At 36.2% G+C, this 22,588-nt stretch overlaps 1 protein-coding gene across 3 annotated transcripts in view; it reads left to right on the top strand.

Moving 5' to 3' along the window:
* Window positions 1-378: 378 nt before the first annotated feature.
* IL15RA (interleukin 15 receptor subunit alpha) overlaps window positions 379-22,588 on the top strand; it is a 39,767-nt gene continuing 17,557 nt past the window's right edge. The window contains exons 1-5 of one of the 3 annotated variants that reach the window (XM_051961862.1): window positions 379-1,148; window positions 18,340-18,534; window positions 19,479-19,553; window positions 20,124-20,243; window positions 21,085-21,117. In XM_051961862.1, the coding sequence (XP_051817822.1) occupies window positions 1,052-1,148; window positions 18,340-18,534; window positions 19,479-19,553; window positions 20,124-20,243; window positions 21,085-21,117 (520 nt within the window). In that variant the 5' untranslated portion in view covers window positions 379-1,051. Of the gene's footprint in view, window positions 1,149-18,339; window positions 18,535-19,478; window positions 19,554-20,123; window positions 20,400-21,084; window positions 21,118-22,588 lie in introns of all 3 variants that reach the window. The other 2 variants (XM_051961861.1, XM_051961863.1) reach the window with 2 other exon arrangements.

The raw sequence follows: 22,588 nt of genomic DNA, 5'->3' as shown, positions 1-22,588 counted from the left end.
TCAACAACAGCAATAAATAAATAAATGAATAAAAAGACAGGCCATATATAATTAAGTATAAAAAAATAGCAAGATAATGAGCTGCTTTCTGATAATCTCTATTTGAACTTCATCAAATGATAAAAATAGGATAACAAAAACCTTTCTTGCATTTTAGAATTTTTAAAGTCCTTTCACACTCATTTAATTCTCACAATAAATTGTGAGATTTATTCACAATTGTAAATATACTAAATACTATTTCTCCACATGAAGAAAGTGAGAGGGAGAGACATTAATGCCTTCTACACAAAGCTACACATTAAATTAATGAAATAGAGTGACCAGAAAAGAAGTGTCCTGATTTTGAATTTAGTTCTTTTTCTATTACAGCTTTGTGATATGAACTCCACGTTTTAGTGGGGAAAAACAAAGACGTAATTTTCACTACTCTAGACATGACAAAATTGGAATACTCGGAAAATTGTCACTTTTCCTAGTGCCATAAATCTGGATGGGTATTTGAGATGTGACAGGGAGAAAGCGGAGGGGAATCACTTGAAGCTGTGCTAGGAGGCAGAGTCTCTGAACAAACGCTGCCTTCCTCTTCCGAAAGCAGCCTCTGGTGAGACAGGTTAAGGTCCTCTGGGCGCTGGCCCAGAAATGTTTTAGGATGGGGAGAAGGACGCGGAACCTTCTCTATTAGAGGGAGAGGGTGGAGAAGCTGCTTTCTCCTACCTCTCCCCAATCCTCCCTGGAGCGAAAGCAAAAGCAAAAGTGAAAGTGAACGCCACTGTCCCCCACCCCGACCTCCGCCCACCAGCAAGCCTCGCTCAGCCTCTTTTCTGTCTCGGCCGGGTCGCTCCCGTCACCTCCTTTTCCCTTCCCTCTAGCCAGGGGAAGCCGGAGCCCGGGAGCCCGCTGCCGCTTCGCAGTGGAAGCAGAGCCGCTGCCAACCCGGAGAGCGTGGGCTCGAGTGGGCACGCGCCTAACTAACCTCAGGGGGCGCTCTGGCGCTCGGACGCCGTGGACCCAGTAGGGGTGGGGAGAGCGGAGGCGGGAAGCTCAACTGATGGCAAAGTGCAGCCAGGTCCTGCGCTGTCGGCTCATCGCCCTGCCCCTGCTGTGGCTCCAGCTCCTCCCGCTGCTGCCCCTCTGCGCTTTGCGAGGTAAGCAGAGGAGGGTTTAAGCCGTCAGGGGAAAGCGGAGAGGGAGGCTTCCTGGAAAGAGAGGTCGCTCCATCCCTAGAAATGACGGCTCTGCGCCGGGCTGACACTGAAAGGAGATGGGGAGCGCGGGGGAGGATTCCTAGAAGCTGCGAGGGGGCACCAGCCTTCCCCGACTCCGGGTCCCGAACTCGTGGGAGTCCGACTTCTGAGGAGAAAAGAGTCCGCAGCGCCTCTGGTCCGAGACTCCAGCTGCCCGCAAGCGCCGGCCGGAGTTAACCCCTGACTCTAGAGACGCGCAAACGCTAGAAAGTAGGGAGCTGTCCTAAGTCAGAGAAGCAACCACCGGGGTTCGGGCCAGCTCTGTGCCCAGCTTTAGGCCCAGATAAAACGAAAACCAACCTCTTGGCTTCTTGGCTGAGCTCCCGGGAGTTTCATCGATTCCACTTTCAGTTTCAGATCCTCCTTATCTTCTTTTGACAGGGAGTCGCATTTCTCCGTCAGGTGTTTTTTAATTGTTGAATTCGCTACCAAGTTAACTTAGAGATTATGGCTTTAAATTGATTTTATTATGATAATATGAAAAAGAAACTAGAAGTGGAAAGGAGATTGTACTGAGCAAAGAGGGAAAAGGAGGTAAAATAAGGGAAGTTACATCTCACGAAGAGGCAAAGAAGATCTATTATAATTGAGGGGGAAAAGGGAGGGGAATAAGCATTGTGTGAATCTTACTCTAATCAAATTTGATTCAAAGAGAGAATATCAGGCATATTTGGCTTCACAGAGAGACTTGTCTCACCTTATCGGAAAGTGGTAGGGGAAAGGGGAAAAGAAAGGAGAAGGGAAAACACAAGTAGTAGGGGAAAGGTGTAAGAAAGGGGGAGGGGCTGTTTGAGATGATTATCAGAAACAAAAAACTGGGAAGGAGGTAAGGGGGAAAGAAAAGAGAAAAGCATAACTTAGGGTAAATAAGATGGCAGGGAATGCAGAATTAGTTATTTTAACTGTGAACGTGAATGGGATGAACTCTCCCATAAAACGGAAGCAAATAGCAGACTGGATTAAAAGCCAGAATCCTACAATATGTTGTTTACAAGAAACACATTTAAAGCAGAGTGACACATACAGAGTGAAGGTAAAGGGCTGGAGCAGGATCTATTATGCTTCAGGTGAAGTTAAAAAAAAAAAAAAGTAGGGGTAGCAATACTGATCTCAGATCAAGCAAAAGTAAAGATAGATCTAATTAAAAGAGAGAAGGAAGGAAACTATGTCTTACTAAAGGATACCATGGATAATGAATTAGTATGGCTTTGAGCAACTTAGAATTTTCCTCTTTTATGAATGTGCCTCGGGGTGCTGAGAGAAATATTGCAGTTCAGGTTCCTGAAGTTGCTTAAATCAGGAGGAAGCCTACAGAACTGGTAAATTAAAATCCCTGACTGCAGGTAAGAAAGAGGGAAGAAAATTGTAGAGGATGAAATGGAATCAGTCATGAGAATAAAGATTCCAGTTTCAGATGGTAGAGATGGCTGTATTTGGAGTTTCTTGACAAAGTTTAATTGGTAGAAATAATCAGTGTGGGTTTGACAAGCTCAGAGAGGCCTCTGTAGGTATTTAGCAATTCAATGTTGGTCTCTTTTCTTGAGAAAACAACTGAGGAGGGGGTGGGGGAGAGATGGAGGGTAGGAGGATAGACAGAATATACAGATTATGATCAACCTTTTGTGAGCTGCAAAAGATTTAATTTTCCATCCAGCCTTCCTGGGTGCCTGTAACAGACAAGTACTTTCTAGATGATTTTCTCTGTTTTTTAAAGCTGCTTTAGTCTCTTAATTTTGTCTCCTATAAACTCTGATCACTATCATTTCACTGTGATTTATATTTGTTCATTAATTGCTTGGAGAAGTAGTGTGGAGTGTGGTGGAGGACACTAGTGACTAGTTTGGTATACACAGGATTAAATAATCAGAAGTTTTGACCTCTAACTAGAATGCTAAAGATTTTCTAGCTGGTCTGTAAACAGATGATGAGAAAATTTTATGGGTTTTACTTTTATTGACAACTTTTAGGAACTCTGAAATAGCAGAAAAACATGCAACTTCTGGGGTACTAATGGAGTCATTGATTAGCTAGATTCAAATAGCTTAAAACAGAGGTGCCTCAAGGAAGTTCCAGTTTCCAAACAGAAGAGAGTGGGTTACAGTGAGGACATAGGGAAGGTCTTGCCTCTAAGGATAAGATGTGGAAAGAGAAAGATGTGATCCAGAAATTATCTATCCTTTCCTACAAGTGTCAGGGAACTAGAAGAGAAAGTGGCTCTTTTGCTTTCACTTTCCATCCTAAACTTCTAAAGAGAAAGTGAAATTGGACACTTTTTATGGAAAAACTTTATATTTCATGGAGGAAGAAAATATTAGGAGCATAGAAGAATTAATAATGAGGGAATGAGTCTAGAAAAGGTATGGGGAAAGAGAAAATAAGTTTTGTTTAATTGTAGTCTTATTCCAATAATAGTACTTAGGAATATATGGCTTTCAGCTCTTCCAAAGTAGAATGAGGGAGAAAGTATAATTGAAGAATCAGTCAGTCAACTAGTATTTATTTAATGTCTGTACCATGCCACTCTGCTTAGAAGTTTGTAGAAAGCTACAAATTCACCATCTTCCTGGTCAGAGGAAAAGCATTGTAAATGGGAAGAAAGTAAAAGACTGAGAAATATAGGGGATATAAAATTAAAAGGTAGCAATAAAATCTTTTTAAAAATTAACTTAATTATATTATTTCTCGATGATTAAAGAACAAGAGATGATAACAGAAATAAAACACATTTGGAAAGATTAATCAATTACAACTATTTATTACAGATCTACACTAGACACAACATATGAAGACACAAAATAGTCTCTATTATCGTGGAATTTACACTCTACTGGGGAAACAACATAATTACATATATGTATAATATGTTTGTGTATATATATATTCATATGTATATGTGTATGTATATTGGCCAATGTATTTCTGAAATGTTTGTTTTTTTAAATTCCATCTTTCTAGAAAAGAGAATATATTCAATAACTCCTTTGAATTAGATTTTTTTGTTGATCTTAAGTTGTTTCAATTGTGTCCAACTATTTGGGGGTTTCTTGGCAAAGATACTGGCTCTATCTGTTATGCCATGTTACTCCTAACTTATTCCCAGTTACCCTGGGACATTTACTTTATTAACTTTTTTTTCTCTAATCTTCTGTTTCCATTGTCCTTGGTATTTCAAGGTTTTGTCTCTGATATTATTTCCTGTATTCCAGTATAATATGGTTATTTTTATTTTTCAAATGCAGTTTATTGATAACTTTTAACTATACATTCCCTGTTTTTTTACATTGTATCCTTTCCCCTTCTCCCATACAATATTCCTTTTACTAGCAAGATGGTAGATTAATAACTCTCTGCATATCTTTCCAATCCTTCCATCTTCAAAGGATTTAAGTATCAAATGGAGAGTAGTTAGAGCTAAACCTCAAGAAAAACAGAGCACAGTGTAAGATTAAAAAAAAAATCTTCAGAATTAACAGTGAAAAACTTTTAATACTTAAGACTACTAATGACTACTCTCCCCTTGTTTCATATGGCCATGGCAATGAGCATAAAATAAATTGCTGGATTATTTTTGACCCAACCATCACATAGTAATTCTATCCATAGTAATATCTCTGATATTTGGGGGCACTAGTGAAGAGGGAGGCATCAGAGTAAATGGTAAATAAAGACACAAAGAAGATACTGCTGGGGGGAGGGGAGGGGACGTATATGAAAAAAATTAGCAAGAAAGAATCCTACAACTCAGAAAGAAAAATTAGTAAAGCCCTAAGGAAAAACCCTCCATGATTAGCTAATATAAAAAAAGGCAAATAGAGTGTGATGAGTGATAGTTTCTTATAGCAACCCCTAAAGATCATGGGATGACATAAAGAAGCTTCAGAATAGCTCAAAATGACAATGAAACTCACAAAATTAGAAATTATGAGGGAATGAGGTCAAAAACTAGATCTCTTTTTTCTGTATCTTTTTTCTAAAGATTATTTTACCTTCTTTTCTTTAATCTCTATCCTTTCTGTCCATTCTGAACTTTTGTTTTTTGATCTATAGTCTTTATATTTAGTTTTTTCCTTCTGAATCAACCTTTGGCCATAACAAACAACTTTGTGTATTGTTAAAGAGTACTTCCAAAGTATTATTCATTTATTCATTATTCATTCACTCAAGTATCAAGACTCAAGAATCCTGTTCCTAAGCTCTTGTCAATGCCTCATAAATCTAAAGGACAGAAGAGAAGAAAAGTTTCTCTTTGCTGGAGCATGGGAATCAGGCTATGGCTCTTACTCTTTTTATGAGAGCAGGAAATCTTACTCATAAAGGAATAGGTTGCCATACTCATAAAGGCTGCCAGGTGGCCTACTTACAGCCTTGATCAACACTGGTTCTAAGAGAAGAGGGAGTAGGGAGTAGAAAAGGTTCCTCAAACAAGCCCTTGCTTTGGAATCTTGAATCATGGCACCATTCTCATGTAGATATCACAAAGATTACCTAGCTAGGTAGTCACAGATTAGTGTGATAGTTTATGGATTATTCCCTACTACTGAAGTAGGGATTCAGAGACTGGCCCTCACTCTCTCTAGCAAAGAAGGTGATGACAGGATAATTGATTCTACTCCATTCTTGGAGGTGTAGTTGTCAGGAACTTTATTTGTAGCTTTGACCAGTGACTCATGAACTAAAGGTATTCATGACCAAGGCTTGACTTGTTATTCATTCAACTAGTTCATTTGGATTTTGTCAGACAGAGATGACTCCAAGTGTCACAGAAAGATATATTAATCATAATACTTAATACTGGAGATCAATAGATAGACTGCAGTGGTCCTGAAGCAATTAAACCTAAATGAGAATAAGGGAAAGAAGGACAGTTTCTTAGGGAGTCACATACAGAGGATTAGGTGATTTCTGTGAACTGGAGGAATTGATCTCTGGGCATCAGCTGAGAGTGAGAGACAATCAAGCAGTACAAAAATACTATTCTACCAACTAACATTTGTGAAAAGCTTTTATAGTGTTTTTATTGAGTGTTTTCCCAATTATCTTAACAGAAACAGGACATTTCCCTTCTGACTATAAGAAGATATGACATTCTCTCCTAGCCCTGAAGCAAGGAGGATTTCTCTACCCTAGCCTTGAAATGAAGTGGAGCAATTCCCTCCAAGCCATTTAAGGATAGTAGGCCTTCTATAGGTAGGGTAAATGAGGAACTAGCAGTGTTTAAACCATGTACATCTTGACAGTGATGGCCTTATGCCAAGGAATAAGGGTAAGGAGTAATAACTTCCCAGAATACAGTCAGAGGAAGCAAAACATAGGGAATTGAGCAAACCAGCTAATAAACAGTAAATCTGTGTCACATATCAGAATTACAAGATAGATCTCAAGTGTTAAAATGGGATTTAAGAAACATCAGAGGATCTCAAAGCAACACATATTTCCATTTGTGAAAATTTGTAGTTCTTTCTATAATTCTTATAGTTCTCATAGTTCTACAATTCTTGAATTTGTAGTTATTTCTGGTTTGGGAAGAGAGGAATAATTTTAAATTAGCCTTATGGGAACAGTGGAAATTTTTACAACTCTTAAGGAAAATGAAAAGAGAAAGGGGGGGAGGGGAGTCATCACATAGTAACAGTCAGTGTTTGCTAAATCTGTAGTTCCTTTAAGATCATGAAAGATGACTTCTAAAGGGACAAAACGGGAAGTGTATGCCTGAGTTTTTATTATGGCATTTGCTTCAATAGCATTAAAAAACTGACAAATGAACCAGAGAAACAGAAGGGCCTTACTTCTGCTTAATTGTGGATTTTTTCCCCCACTATTTTGCTAAAGCATACATTTGTCAACTTTAATATTAAGTCTTGAAAATACTTAATGTTACCCGTAATTCTTTTGTTTTTAGCATAAGGAAAAAAATGTGAACCGCATGGGAGAGAGAGAGACTTTTCCTAGTGCAAGACTAGGAGCTCAATCCATTGCCCAATGATCCTTTGCTCTATAACTGGGAGGGGTGAGCACCATTTCATAATGACCCTTCTAAGTGCGGAATTACTATGAATGTGGGTCATGTTTTATAAATCTGCCTTATGGACACAAGCTGATGTTATATCTCTTCCTTTTCCCCTAGATATTAAAGAGAATTCAATATAACAATATTTTCAAAATTTACTTCTCATCTTGATTTTAATAATTTTCTTAGCATTATTATTTGTTGTATTACTTGAATTGGAAGCTGAAAAAGCCCCAAAGTGTCTATTTTTAGGAGAATTTTAAATATCTACTTATCACTCTATGCTATTTGGATTTTTTTTTTTGATGTGGGATATAATTTTTTCCTGCTTGTTTTGGATTTGTTTTGTTTTCACATCTTACCAAATATGATCCTTGGCCATTATCCAAGTATTTATAAATAATAATATTTAGTATCTGGTGCCACTATAGAATGCCATTTGTTTTGTGACTGTTTTTATTAGGATAGCTGTAATCAGAATGTTGTTTATGCATGTAAGTTTAATGGTTATTATAACAGCTGCTGAGATATATCAGATTTGGCCAAATTATTTGGGAAATTGTGTTGGGAACCAATTGGGAATTGGTTAACCACTGGCTTTTTGGAGCAACACTGGAGGATCCTGATCATACATAAAACATAAAAGGTTTACTGATACTTGGAATAGATTCTATATACGTATATGAGGGTGTTAGGAGTGTTTTAAAGGGCAGGCAATGAAGCAATTTAGATTACATTAGATGGTCTACCTATGAAGGAGGTTAGGACAAGTCATTGTGGATAGGCTACAAGAATTGTCAGTCATATGAATATAACAAGTTATCAGAAGAAATTCAGATTGGGAATAGTTCATGGATGTTAGTGTATAAACTGCCCTTTCCCCCATTCTTGTGAGGTAGAAGCCTTTAATAAAATAATGACTCTGATGAGCAAAGAGGGTAATACAGCACAGCATTTGAAAATCAGTCCTGAAAATACATTTGGTGCAAATTAAAATAACTTTGAGCTACCACTCCATACCTCTCAGATTGGCTAAGATGATAGGAAAAGATAATGATGAATGTTGGATGGAGGTATGGGAAAACTGGGACACTGATACATTGTTGGTGGAGTTGCGAACTGATCCAACCATTCTGGAGAACAACGTGGAATTATGCCCACAGGGCTATCAAAATGTACATACTCTTTGATCCAGCTGTGTCTCTCTTGGGTCTGTACCTCAAAAAGATCATAAAAAAGGGAAAAGGACCCACATATGCAAAAATGTTTGTAGCAGTCCTTTTTGTAGTGATATGGAACTGGAAACTGAGTGAATACCCATCAGTTGGAGAATGGCTAAATAAGTAATGGTATATGAATGTTATGGAATATTATTGTTCTATAACAGAAAGGCCTGGAGAAAATTACATGAATTGATGTAAGTGAAGTGAGTAGAACCAAGAAAAACATTGTACACAACAAGAAATTATACTCATTATATATATATATATATATATATACATATATATATATATATATATATATATATATAGAGAGAGAGAGAGAGAGAGAGAGAGAGATGATATATACTTATATATCAATTCTGATGGATGTCCCTCTTTTCAACAGTGAGGTGATTCAGGCCAGTTCCAAAGGTCTTGTGATGGAGAGAGCCTTCTGCACTTAGTGAAAAGACTGTGGGGATTGAATGTGGATCAGAACATAGTATTTTCACTTTTTTGTGGTTATTTGCTAGCATTTTGTTTTCTTTCCCATTTTTTCCTATTTTGATCTGATTTGGGGGGGGGAAGCATGATAGTTATGGAAATATGTGTAGAAGAATTGCACATTTTTAACATCTATTGCTTGCCATCTAGGGGAGGGGGTAGGGAAAAGGAAGAGAGAAAAAAAATTGGAACACAAGGTTTTGAAAGGATAAATGTTGAAAACTATCTATGCATGTGTTTTGAAAACAAAAAACTTTATAAAAATAAAATAATTGTAGACAGAAAACAGGCTATTAAATAAATTTTTAAAAAGAAAAAATACATTTGGGTTCACAACTATTTCAAGATGCTAAGGAAAAACTTTGGCCAGCTGCCACAGACAACAAATATATAAGTGATGCTAATGTATGTTATCAGGCAAAGAACTTGTCTTTTCTTATTACTAAAGCTCTAAGACAATGTAAGTCCCCTAAGACTCTCAGTGTGACATCTGGGGGAACTTCCCAATGACAGGTGTATTTGGATACTAGAAGGTGTTAAAGGTGTTGTGATATTTATTTTCTTCAAGTCATACAATGAAACTTCTCCAGAAAGTGAAAAAGAGAAGAAGCTCACTAGGTGAAGCAGAAACACTTTTCCTGATGGCAAGAATAGGACAGGGCATATCATCACAGGAAAATTCTGCTAGTCCAAATTGGGAACTTTCTCAGGAGAGACTTATGCCCTAAGGAAGAAACATGGGAAACCCAGCTTGCATGGATGTTAGTGGTACTGCAAAATTGGAGAAGATAGTAAAAAGAGATTGTCAGAGAATCTCAGTGGAAATGTTATTTGATTTAAATTGGCAGAGCACCCAGAGAAACATTTGCTTCTCATTTAGAGGCACAGCCTCCTCCTCCCATTTCAACTTTTCCTGTCCCTTTGCTTCCACTGCTTTTCTACTTTTTGAGGCCTGATGGCCAGAAATCCAGATATGACATGGCAACATTGTTTACAAAAACTTGGAAAATACTCTGGGAATGTTGAAACATAAAATCAATTATATTTCACATTTGTTGCATTGTAGATGTAGAAATGAGACAAATAAAACATTATGTTTTTAGTGAAATCAAAATTATATAAATTACTAGATATAGAAACAGTAATGACTGCAATGGAGAATGATTTCAGCTTGGAATAAATACATGCAGACCTCTAGTACAGTTGGGTAACTGAAACCTACCTAAATTTGAAGGCTTGCTAGACCCTGTAAATGACATGGAAAATAAGCCTAAGAATGTCTGGAAGGATTCCCACTGGGAAGCTTCAAATATAAATGTCCAAGAATTCATGTCAGAGCACGGACTAAAGATCTGTCATGGAACAGTTATTCTAGGGTTGCAGAAATGTAAACAAAAACTCAAAAGAATGCTTTTGAAGGAGACTCCCAGTGACATTGATCCTGGAATATGACCAATGTTAATCTGACACAACTTCCTTCACCCCCAGAAGCTTTACATAGCTTCTTTTCCCCACACAACTTCATTGGCCTCAACCTTCTGGACATAGCTTCCTGATTAAAAAGCATAAAAAGTTCTAGCTACAAATAACCTAGACTTCTCAGACTTAGTAGATACCTGAGATGATTGGGAGTGTGGAGACAAGAGTGGAAGTGTCCAAAAAAACCTAAATGCCACTTTATCTTTATTGTATATTCTTTCTATATGTGGGCAAAATATTTTTTTAATTTGTTAAATATTGAATGCTTCATTTCATCCCAACATTGAACCTGAATTTTAGGGTACTGGCTTGAACTATGCAGACAGTGGTATTGTTGGAAAAGTCCTGGACTTTTCCTAGGTTAGGAAACATAGAAGAACAATTCAAGGAAATAGAATTGGCATCTGTTGCAACCATAGAGAAAATGATCACATAAGCTTAAATGCATTAGAAAAGAGAATGAAGCTTTGGGACTTCAGGGGCTGAGAAGTACAGAACTAGTTTTAGGGAAAAGGAAGTTTGACCTGGGAAAGAGGTCACCCTAGCCCCATCAAACACAATGATCTCATAAGCAATTCTACTGTTCTTTTACATCTAGTCTCATAGGATTTCACAAAGTAGTATCCATAAAAATTGAAAATATGGATTACTCTACTGTCCTGGACATTGGACCACAAGTGACTAGTCATTTTATGAGAAACATTTGTAAAAAATATACAACTTTTTTTAGGTTTTTGCTTTGAAGGACTAAGTGACAAAAACTATCCATAGTTGGGATGTGTTGAAATGACAGGAATTTCCTGGAACTATTTCTGGTGTCAAAATAAAGTGACAGTCTAGCCCTGATTTGTACAGATGTTGGTGAAGTATCAGCATCACTTAGAACCAGTTATAGACTATTCAAGAGCACTGCAAACAAAAAATTGAGACTCAATATCTATCAATATTATACATTTTGGCCATTTATAGAACTTTCAAATTGGTGTTCAAGAGGATAAAATAAAGTGATAGTAATCTCTATAATGGTATACCTCAGTCATCCATTCCTGAAGTGAACTTGAAGAATTCTCCAGGGCAAGCAGGATGGAAGGAGGAGCTGAAGCAGAAGTTCAACAAGAAGACAAATGTATTCTCTCTAAATATGTAGGAAATAACTCACAAAATCCAGCTTACCAATTCAAGCCCATTCCATGAAGGATCTAGAAAAATCCATTTGTCTATGGTTGACAGACAATATTTTAAGAACCTGCTGGTAAATGGCATCATCAAGAAGTTTATAGAACCCATGGTAATAATAGAAAGATGTGTGTGTGTGTATGTATGTGTGTGTGTGTGTGTGTGTGTGTGTGTGTGAAGAGAGAGAGAAAGAGACAAGAGAGAGCCAGAGAGAGCCAGAAAGAGAGAGAGAGAGAGAGAGAGAGAGAGGAGAGAGAGAGAGAGAGAGAGAGAGAGAGAGAGAGAGAGAGAGAGAGAGAGAGAGAAGGAAGGAGGATGGAAAGGAGGGAGGGAGAAAAAAGAGAAAAAAGAGAGAGAGAGAAGGAGGGAGGAGAGACAGACTACCATTCCAAAGCAGATCAATATACAAGGGTTCAAAATGTCTTGGATTGTCTGGATTGGCTCTGGTTTTCTGTGTTGGATTGATGAAATTACACGAGCACAAATAGCAGGAAATGACAAAAGATCTGTCCACCTGGATTTTACCAGTTTATACATATGCTCCAAGGTATCCCAGGGGCATTTGGCATCGATGGAAAAAATAGTGACATGAATCACCTGCAAATTATGGTGTACCTTCATGACATCATCAAAAATAATTTATCAACTAAAGGAAAATGTCTTGAAGCTCTCAATTAGCAAATATTACATATGTAGATATATTTGACATATGAGTCATAGTGTGTCACAAAAATGTGTGAGCATCAACCTAGAGAAAATAGGGGCTTTCCTGACTTAGCCACAGCTAAAAAATTTTCACACTAAAGAATTGGGAAAAACTTTTAAACTGTACTCTATTGCTAATCCATCAAATGACTTTATTCAATATACATGATTAAAAGGACATAGAAACAGAAAGGCAGGAAAGACAAAGGAATTTTGAAACTGACATTTGTATATGGATAGATATGTATAAACAAACATTTAAAGACTTGGTCAATTTGCCTTATATATGTGTCAGTAATGACTTATTCTGATCCAAGTGAGCTTTCTGTCTTGCCAACCTGGAAAGCTTGGGAGCAGTCCCCTTCCTAGAAAGTGATGTTCACATGAAAACAATTGCATTTGCTAACAGATGTTTGAGTGATACCAAACCTAATATCCCATTTACAACCTCAATCCCATTGAGGTGGGCTGTCACTAAGAAAATTATGTGTATAGAGCAGAGTTGTAAGTGTGGCTCAACAATAAGCCATTGATATTTTGACAAATGTCAAGTAGAATGCCATTTGCAAGAGATGTGTGGCAACACTAGCTAATATTGAGTTCAGCAACAGAAACGTCATTATCAGGTTCATACCCCAAGGAAGGTATTGATGAGAAAAAAAATCCTTATATGCTCTACAATATTTGATGAAAGCACTTTTTTGTGGTAGCTAAGAATTGGCAACAAAGTAGATATTTGTGAATTGGGAAATGGCTAAAGAAACTGATATATGAACATAATAGAATATTACTATACTATAAGAAATGATGTGTGTGATGGATACAAAGAAACATGGGAAAATCTATATAAACTGATGCAGAGTGAAGTAAGCAGAGCCTAGAAAACAATATATACAGTAACCATACAATGCAAATGCAAATAATGAAATATGAAAATCAAAAGTAAATGTAACTGGAAGCTATTGTGCAAACAAATACCATCACAAGATTAGTACTTTTTGTCTGTGTTAAATCATAAAGATCAGTTAAAATTCAAATGAAGTGATATGAGAAGACAATCCCCAACCTATCCCTTTGTGGAGGTGGCAGTTCCACAGGTGTTACACATTACACAAATTAGAGGACTTTTTCAATGCATTGATCAGTTGTACTGGTTTTCCCCCCTCTTTACAAATACTATTTGCCATATGGGATGGCTGTCTGGGAAGAGAAAGGATAATACTATGGTAATATAAGAAACAGAAAATAGAAATAAAAACATATGTTGAAAAGTTCTATTTTTAAAACCCTGAGTTCAATATTCTCTACAGCTAGGAAAGATTAATGTGGATACAGATACACTATATAGAAGGCCACAATCAATCAATAAACATTTATTAAATATTTACAATGTGCTGAGTATAATACTAATTGCTGGGGATACAAAAAGAGGCAAATGGCAGTCCCTTCCCTCAGGAAGTTTACAATCTAATGGGGGAAACAACATGACAAAATTATGATAATACCCAAAGAAGGAATAAAAGCAACAATCCAAAGACTGGACGGCAAGTGGATGAAAATATAGCTAAAAGTCTAAAACTTCCATCTGTCTTTACATCAGCAGCATATATGAATCTTACTTCTTCATTCAATTAACCTTCTTCAATTGTCCGCAGAATTTACCCTCAGTCCTCCCCATTATCATTCTCTTTCCTAATTGCCATGTAGTTTCCTCTTCCATGTCTTTTCACCCTTATTGATTGCACTATCACTACTTAAATACTTTTTTGTTTCAAGTTTGTCTAATAGTGTTAATAGTATTCTTGAAATGACAAATTGTATACAAATCTGTCCCAGTTTGAAAAAACAAAAAGACTAAACCTAACTTGAGCTTTCGTCCTCACTAACTATTCTTTCACATCTCTTCTGCCATTTGTGGCTAAACTCCCTCCTAAGGCCATCTGCAATAAGTGTCTCCATTTCCTTTTCTCTTACTCTCTTAACTCCTTATAATCCAGGCTCGGATTTTATCATTCCACTGAAACAGTTCTCTCCAAAATTACTAATGAATTCTTATGTGTCAAGTCCAATGGCCTTTTCTCAATCTTCATTCTCCTCAAATTCTTTTTTTTTTTTTTGCTGAGGTAATTGGGGTTAAGTGACTTGCCCAAGGTCACACAGCTAGGAAGTATTAAGTGTCTGAGGCTAGATTTGAACTCGGATTCTCCTGACTTCAGGGCCAGTGCTCTATCCACTGTGCCATCTGGCTGCCCCCTACAATTTACTTTTAAATCCAGTGACACTGGCATTTCATTCAGTCATTTCAGTCTCATCTGACTCTTCAATCCTATCTAACCCCTTTTAGAATTCTGTTGTTCTATAAGAAATGATGAGCAAACTGATGTTAGAAAAGCCTGAAAAGATGTATATTAACTGATTCTGAGTGAAGTGAGCAGAACCAGGAGAATGATGTACAGTAATAGCAATTTTGTTTGATGACCAACTTAGCTCTTCTCAGAAAAATCCAGGATAGTTCCAAAAGTCTTAGGATAGGAAAATGCCATCCATATCTAGAGAAAGAACTATGGAAACTAAATGCAGATTAAAGCATACTATTTTCACTTTTTTTAATTTGCTTTTTCTTTCTTTTCTTTCTCATGGTTTCTCCTTTTTTCTTATTTTTTTCACAACATGACTAACATGGAAATATATTTAACATGATTATACATACATATCTCATACTGAATTGTTTGCTGTCTTAGGCAGGGGGGAAGGAAGGGAGGAAGAGAGAAAAATTTGGAACTGAAAATTTTAACAAAATGAATGCTGAAAACTATTTTTATATGTTATTGGAAAAATAAAATAAAATCCTATTAAGTGAAAAAAAAAGTTACTGGAATAGTTTGTCATTTCCAACTCATTTGCAGAAAAGGAAATTTATTGTCCCATGAACAAGACATTCCATTTTTTAGCTCCAGGAGTTTTCTCTGGCTGTACTATAATGCTCTTCCTTTTCATTTCTATCTCCTCACTTCCTTTAAGTCCCAGCTAAAATACCATCTTCTGCAGGCATCTTTTCCCAAATTCTCTTTATTCTAAAGCCATGTCTCTGTTAATTATTTCCTATTTATGAGCTACATAACTTTTTACATATATTTGTTGTCTCCCCCATTAGATTGGGAGCTCCTTGTGAGCAGAAACTAATTTTTAATGTCTTTTTTTGTATCCCTAGTACTTAGTATATAATATCTGGCCCACATTAGAGCTAATAAACATTAATAAATGTTCATTGATTGATTTTGAGTCTATTTCAGCCTTTCCAAATTGTTTCTTTTAAACAATTTATTGCTGGATTCTTCTTTTTAATCCATTTTATTACTCTTTTGCATTTTCATGGAGAGTTTAGTCAATTTCCACTACGAATTGCTGTTTGTCTTTTCTTCAGACATCCTATTAGAAAAAAAGAGTGCTTTGTAGTATTTAGTTCTTTTAACTAGACAAATTGTTGCCATAAATATTGTTTTTATGAATTATTTTCATGTAAAAGAATAGTTCAAAGGAGCCTATATTCAAATTGGGTTTTCTCAACCTAATAAAATAATAGATAATGGGCCATTGTTACTTGTTGATAAAATTTTAAAAGTTTCTCAGTGAAGTTGAGGAGATTATAGGTATGAATTGTTGGATGAAAGCAACTGATAGATTACTAGGAATTTCTTATGACTAACTGGCTCAGGATTTGTCATGTATCTTATGGCCCAAAAATTGATCCTACATTTCTGGGTGTCAGCTCTTGGGAGTTCCCTATTCTTAAGAATTAATTCTTCAGCTTTTCCTTTTTGCCACTAACAGAATGCAGTAGTGGCAACTTATAGCAGAAGTACATGGCATAAGACACATGTGTTACATGAAATTCTAGAAAAGAACTGCTATTTTAAGGGAGAAAGATGGAGAAAGTGATCTGAATATGGACAGATGCTAGTAATAAGAAATGGAAGTGAATTCGATAGTTGGATAGTGTTAACCTTAAATGAGACCTCCCCAAAAAAAATTCAAATGAGAGCTTATTGAATAATGTTGGCAGAGATATTGGGAAGCAAAGAGTGTGTAATCACTCTCTAGTTTTAAGAGACTAGGTTTGAAGAGGTAGAAGGACTGAGAAAAGACATGTCCAACTTTACAGTTGATAACCAAGTTTTAGTTAATTAAAGAAGATAGAATGACTGGAAGAGGATCTCTAGAAGTTTGATAACAATGAAAAAAGACTCCCAGGGGACACCATCAGTATAAAGGTCAGCCAAATGAGGATAAGGCCTGAGGGAAAGACTGGCTTGTAGAAGACTGGGGATAGGTAGCCATAGGATAGACCACATGATTAAAATAGTATATCTGTATGGCAGTGGTTAGTGGAATATCATGGTAGGAGATGACCTAGAGGAACCTGTTGGATAGCAGGCAAAAAAACTTGTAGAGTTAAGTTGACATAAAAGTCATTAAAGCGTTGGTATGGTAGAGTATGCTTCCACAAAAAAAAGAGACTGAATTTAGGTTCAAATCCTGGCTTTTCCACTCATTTCCTGTGTGACCTCAAGAAAGTCACCAAACATCTCCAAGTCTCATTTTCCTCATCTGTAAAAATGAGGTAATTAGACTAGATGATCTCTAAGGTTCCTTCTGGCTGCAGATCTTTTGAACCAAGGAAATTTACACTTTGAATTCCTATATGATTTCTCTGCAGTAGAGCTGACTGAAAGGAACAGAGTTTGTCAGAACTTCCACAGTTTCTTTCTATTCAGATAAAATTTACCTCTTTACTTACTGATTTTGGTTTCAGTAAAAACTTTGTCTATGACCATGGGTAAGACCTCATGATGTACAAGAATGAGCCAATAATATTGACTGAGACTTTATGGAAGTTAGTTTGTATGTATTAGCAATAGCATACTAGGTACCATTCTGTTTTGTCTTTATTTGTATTTGTATTTGTATTCCCAGCTCTTTGCACGGAATCTGACATATAGCACATACTTAATGTTTATTGATTGACTGACTGTTAAAGGAATACTTTTAGAGTTTTCTTTATACCAGACTCTCTACCTTGCATCATTGTAATAGACATATTCCAAAAGTTCCCAAGATCTTGCATATGACCACTTTCCCAGGACTATAGTAATTTATTTATTTTTTTAATTTTTTAAAATTTATTTTATTGTAGCTTTTTATTTACAAAATATATGCATGAGTAATTTTTCAACATTGATCCTTGCAAAACCTTCTGTTCCAAATTTTCCCTTCCTTCCCCTACCCCCGCCCCTAGATGGCAGGTAGTCCAATACTTGTTAAATATATTAAAATATTTGTTAAATCCAATATATGTATGCATAGTTATACAGTTATCTTACTGCACAGGAAAAATCAGATCTAGAAAGAAAAAAAAACCCAAGAAGAAAAACAAAAATGCAAGCAAACAACGACAGAAAGAATGAAAATGCTCATAGCAATTTATATTAGATAAAATAGAAAGTAATATTCTTTCATTGAAGGAAGGGACCAGACCTGCTTTTTCTTTGTATCCCCCACAATACCTTGTATATGAAAAGTTCCCAATAAGTCGTTATATAACTTTAAGATTTGCAAAATACTTTCCTCTAAACATCCATCTAAACATTAGTACAATTATTATTATTCCATTTTATAGGAGCAGAAATTGAAACACTTAGCATTAGGAAAGATTTGAATCAGGATTTTAACCTAGATCTCCTTATTCTATTATCCTCTGACAGAAGATTAGCAAATATGAAGAACTATCTTCCATTGTCTCAACTTTCCCTATACTTATGCTACTAGCAGTGTAAGGTCACTACACACTAAAATAGAGCTATGAAATCCTCAGAAAGACTTATAGGCCACAGAAGTTGTTTGGTTTTTTGGTTTTCTAATCAACCTTCTAGAACCTCGGGCATTTGTCTTAATGAGCCCACTAGTAACAGTGACCAAAGTATTCCATCTTCTTTTTTTATTTATTTATTTTTTTTTACAGAAGTGACATGTCCTACTCCAAAATCTGTTGAAAATGCAGATATTAAGGTTAAGAGTCACAGCATAGAATCCAGGGAGCGGTATGTTTGTAATTCAGGCTTCAAACGTCAAGCTGGGACATCCAACCTTATTCAGTGTATACTTGACCAGAAGTCAAATACAGCCCGCTGGACAGAGACCAATCTAAAATGCATCAGTAAGTGGCCCTTTTGCAACAGCTTTCCTAGTTTAGTGGGGGAGGGCATACAAAAAGCTATATAAATCACTAAATGATCAAAGTACAAATGATTTAGAGTTCTTTGTTGGACATATAAATCAGAATGGGGTAATAGGATTCTTGTCAGCATTCCTTCACCTGTTGCATTGCTACTAGGATTGAATTAGGTAGGTAGAAATAGGTAGGAATCGCAATCATGTCTCCCAAAATTGCTAAATATAAGACTCATCCTATCCTGCTCAGCTATCTTCTTACCATGGGCTCTAAGATAAGCTGTCCCTTGACCTGTCCCATTGAAATGACTTGAAAATTAATGGTTCCACAGTGCTTATGACGATTAGACATGAGCACAAAGCCAGAAAAAAAGACCTGTTACAGATCTTATACCCCTTCATGACAGGCTGAATAAGGCTTCCTCAGCTAAGAAGTACCAGGAAGATTATACAAAGCTGAGAAGCAGTAATCAGATACAAGTTGCTAAAGAAGGAGACAGAGGCAGGATGCTGGATTTTGTTGAGCTGTGTGAATAATTGAGAGACAAATGAAGAGATATGGTCTGTTCAAGCAATGGGAGAATCACGGAACCCAGCAGAATTTGTAGCACAGAGATTCCTAGTTTTTATGTCTTAGTAAAAGAGATCAGGTTTTTCTCTTAATGTCTCCTCACTGCTGCTGATAGTATTACCCTCAGAGGAAATTGCCATCTCTATAAGTCATGGCTGACACCCAAAATAATAAAATTCTATAATCCAAGCTGGAGAAATTTCAATCTTTAGCTCACTTCTTGTACCTTTAAGGCAATCAGCCTAAAAAGAGAGTCACTACTTCTTTGCTAAAAAGAAAAATTATATAACAAAAATATTTACATTTCTGAATTATCACGATTCAAACTTCAGCCATAAATGTCATCTGATTTTCTCTAGGAGATCCCACCCTGGTTCACCTACAGACATCTTCCCCAACTATGTCAACAAGGAAACTTCCCATCCCTGGAAAAGGTAAGAATATCTGAATCAGATGCTATTGTAGTACTCCCAACCCATGCTTGTCTCTCTGATACAAAGTCAGAACAAGAGTCTTCTGAATAGAGCAGGTAGTCCTCAGTTCTGCTAGGAGAATTAGGCAACTAAAGGTTTACCTTTTTTTTCAAGGTTTTGAAAATTTTACATATTTAAAACTTGAATCCAAGGCATCTTTGATAAATATAGCAAGTATTTATTTTTTAAAATAAACCTTCCTAGGCATTTTGCTTCTTGGATATGATAGAAATGCTTCTTTATGCATATCTGTACCTATGTATCCTTTTCCTTATATTGTGGTACAATAAATAATAATAGCTCTCTCTACTTCCCAGAATTTTGGTAGTCTTTCCCCATGAGCTGAAATGTGACATTACCAAGGATGTCCCGAAAGGTTAGTTTCAGGGAGCAAAGGATAATATTAGATTAGTGTTGTAGGGTCAGAACTATATCCTCTTTATTGGATTCTGTTTCTAAGTCAGCCTTTACTCCAATCCCTGCCACAAAAATAGGATTTGCTTTAAAATATCTACGTTCTCAATATCTCAGGCTTCACTGTAGAACCGGAGGCTTCCAAGTCAAGCACCACAGTGACAACAGAGACAATCATGATGTCAGCTTCTATTTCCCTCCCATCATCCATACACACAGAATCTCCAACATTAGCAGGTACGGTCTCGAAACCAGTCTCCAAGGAGATATCATCAGAACCACCTTCTGCAACAGTCATAATAACAACTCGAAACTGGTCCTTCACAGTCCTGGCTCAAACAACAGCACAGACCATGGAACAATCCTCCCCTACTACCTATGGGATAAAACCAGGTCAGCCACTGACTACTCTCCACTTTAAGAAAGATTAGCTCCACATTTCTTGTTACTTAAATTTGGTCTGAGAGCTTTTTTTTGCATGTTTTTGTTACATTCAGGCGAAGTCAATGCTGAGTTACCTTTCTCCCTATGACTCCTGGTTATTCCCATAGCCTATAGTCTTCATTCTGTGGAATGGTGGCCTAAGATAGCCATGTCCACTGGAAAAGGGGTATACTTCTCCCAGAAAGAAAAAGGTCTATCTTATTAACCTTCATAGAAAGTCTGGTTCTAGAATAAGATTGAGCCATAAGTTGTGCATCTACTTTGTGATTCCAACTATAGAGAAATAAAGAATATTTTCTGTCTTTCCAGTGATAAAACTCTTCATGATGGAGGCAGTTGTATTACACTGTATTGGGTTTTGATTTTTCTTCAGAAGTTTGGGAGTGCTTTGTATTTAAAATAGATTATTAGGAGTCTTAACACCTTCTATCATATGTTTGCCAGGGTTATTATCTAAAAGTCTGCCCCCACTTCCAAGTGAGTCAGATTATTTACTCTTCCAGAACACATCTTGTGACTTCCCTTACATTTCCAGAAGAAAGAATAAAACCCTTAGTCACACTTTTTCTGTGTCTTTATTTAGCAGCCTCAGAATTCAGTAATAAACATTTTTCATCTCCTTTTTCCTTTGCAGAAAAACAATATTCTGTTATCTCTTCTATTTCTGGTAAGTGTTCTTTAGCTGGATCTTATTAATTGTCCTTTCATGGTGGCTCCTCGTCATTTGATAGTATTATTTGTATGAATATCCATTCCTCTAAAAGATAGTTTGCTAGCATGAAGAGATTGCTTAAACATAGCTTGAACATCATACTTGCAAAGAGAAAGGATTATTTTAAAGTTTTTATCAGAATTTGTCCTTGGTAGAAGCCAACATTTGCCCTGAACAGGTTGAAAGACAATTCATTCATTCAACATGTTTACCTCAAAACCCAATACATTCAACTGTATCCAAAGGACTATGCTAGTTACTATAGGGAATACAAAATCAAAAAAAAATTTTGGTCTCTGCCTTTAAGTTTACTCTTTAGTAGGGAATAGGTAATTATAGATAAAAACATCAAAAAGACACCAGTAATCAAAATAATTAATATTGGGAAATAAAAATAATTAATGTATCTCCTACCAGAATTTCCATCTTTTTTTTTTTATAGAAAGACATCAAACTAAAAATAATTTTATTTCTTCTTAAATACTGAAAATTCTCTGGTGATTTTAGAATTTATTTCTAAAAGTAGATATAAAAAATATCAAAAAAGAGTGGCACAGGAAAAAAAGAGTTGGCACAAAACAAATATAGAATGTCTTCATAGATCAACCAGAGGATATGTTCATCCAATTAAAAATGTCAGACAATGTGATTTTGACATAAAATTTTAATTGTATGATGATTGGAACAAATTATGACTGCAATGTTTAAGATGTTACAGTGATCTCTTTCACATGATTCACAAATTAAGTACTCCCTTAATCTGCAAAATCCATGAAAAAAAATTTGGCCCTTTCCTCATATCAGAAAAGAGGTCTGAATTTTTTTTTTATTTTTCTTTCAAGGGGTGTTACAGTACATTATTGTAAAATTTGGGTTAATTATTTGGTAAGAGGCTCTGTGTCATCTGTTGGCCTTCACATATCACCTGTAGCCTTCATCAAACTCTCTAAAAATTCCCATGCCAACCCGTGATATATTGAAACTATGATGGGAAAGTCTCAGTGTGGAATGGATAACTGTACTGTCACATAGTACTATAGAATTCTTTTTTGTCCAGCCCATGTGTAAAAAAATGGTTGCAGTTTTTGTTGTTGCTCTTTGGACTCACAGTTTATTGCATTGATCAGAGTTCGAGTATATCAAAAATTTTCCTTATAATATATTAATTTTATTAATTACTCTCATAGTTCTGATCACTTTGTCCTATATCGCTTCAAAAAGGTCTTCCTGGTTTTCACGTCCCACCAGAATCATCTACATTTGACACACAGAATGATCTGACTTTGTTGCTTTCTCATAATTTTCTACTGTGATTCCAATTCCTTTGGGAGGATTAAATGCTATTGAGAATTCAATTGTATACATGAAAATACAAGTAATAACACTCTTGTAGGTAGAAGCTTTCTACACCCAGGTTCAGTGGTTG

Source organism: Antechinus flavipes, chromosome 5 (assembly GCF_016432865.1).
Source record: "Antechinus flavipes isolate AdamAnt ecotype Samford, QLD, Australia chromosome 5, AdamAnt_v2, whole genome shotgun sequence".
Classification (NCBI taxonomy): Eukaryota; Metazoa; Chordata; class Mammalia; order Dasyuromorphia; family Dasyuridae; genus Antechinus; species Antechinus flavipes.
The sequence above is the reverse complement of the archived record's forward strand: the minus strand, read 5'-3'. Positions and strand labels throughout refer to the sequence as shown.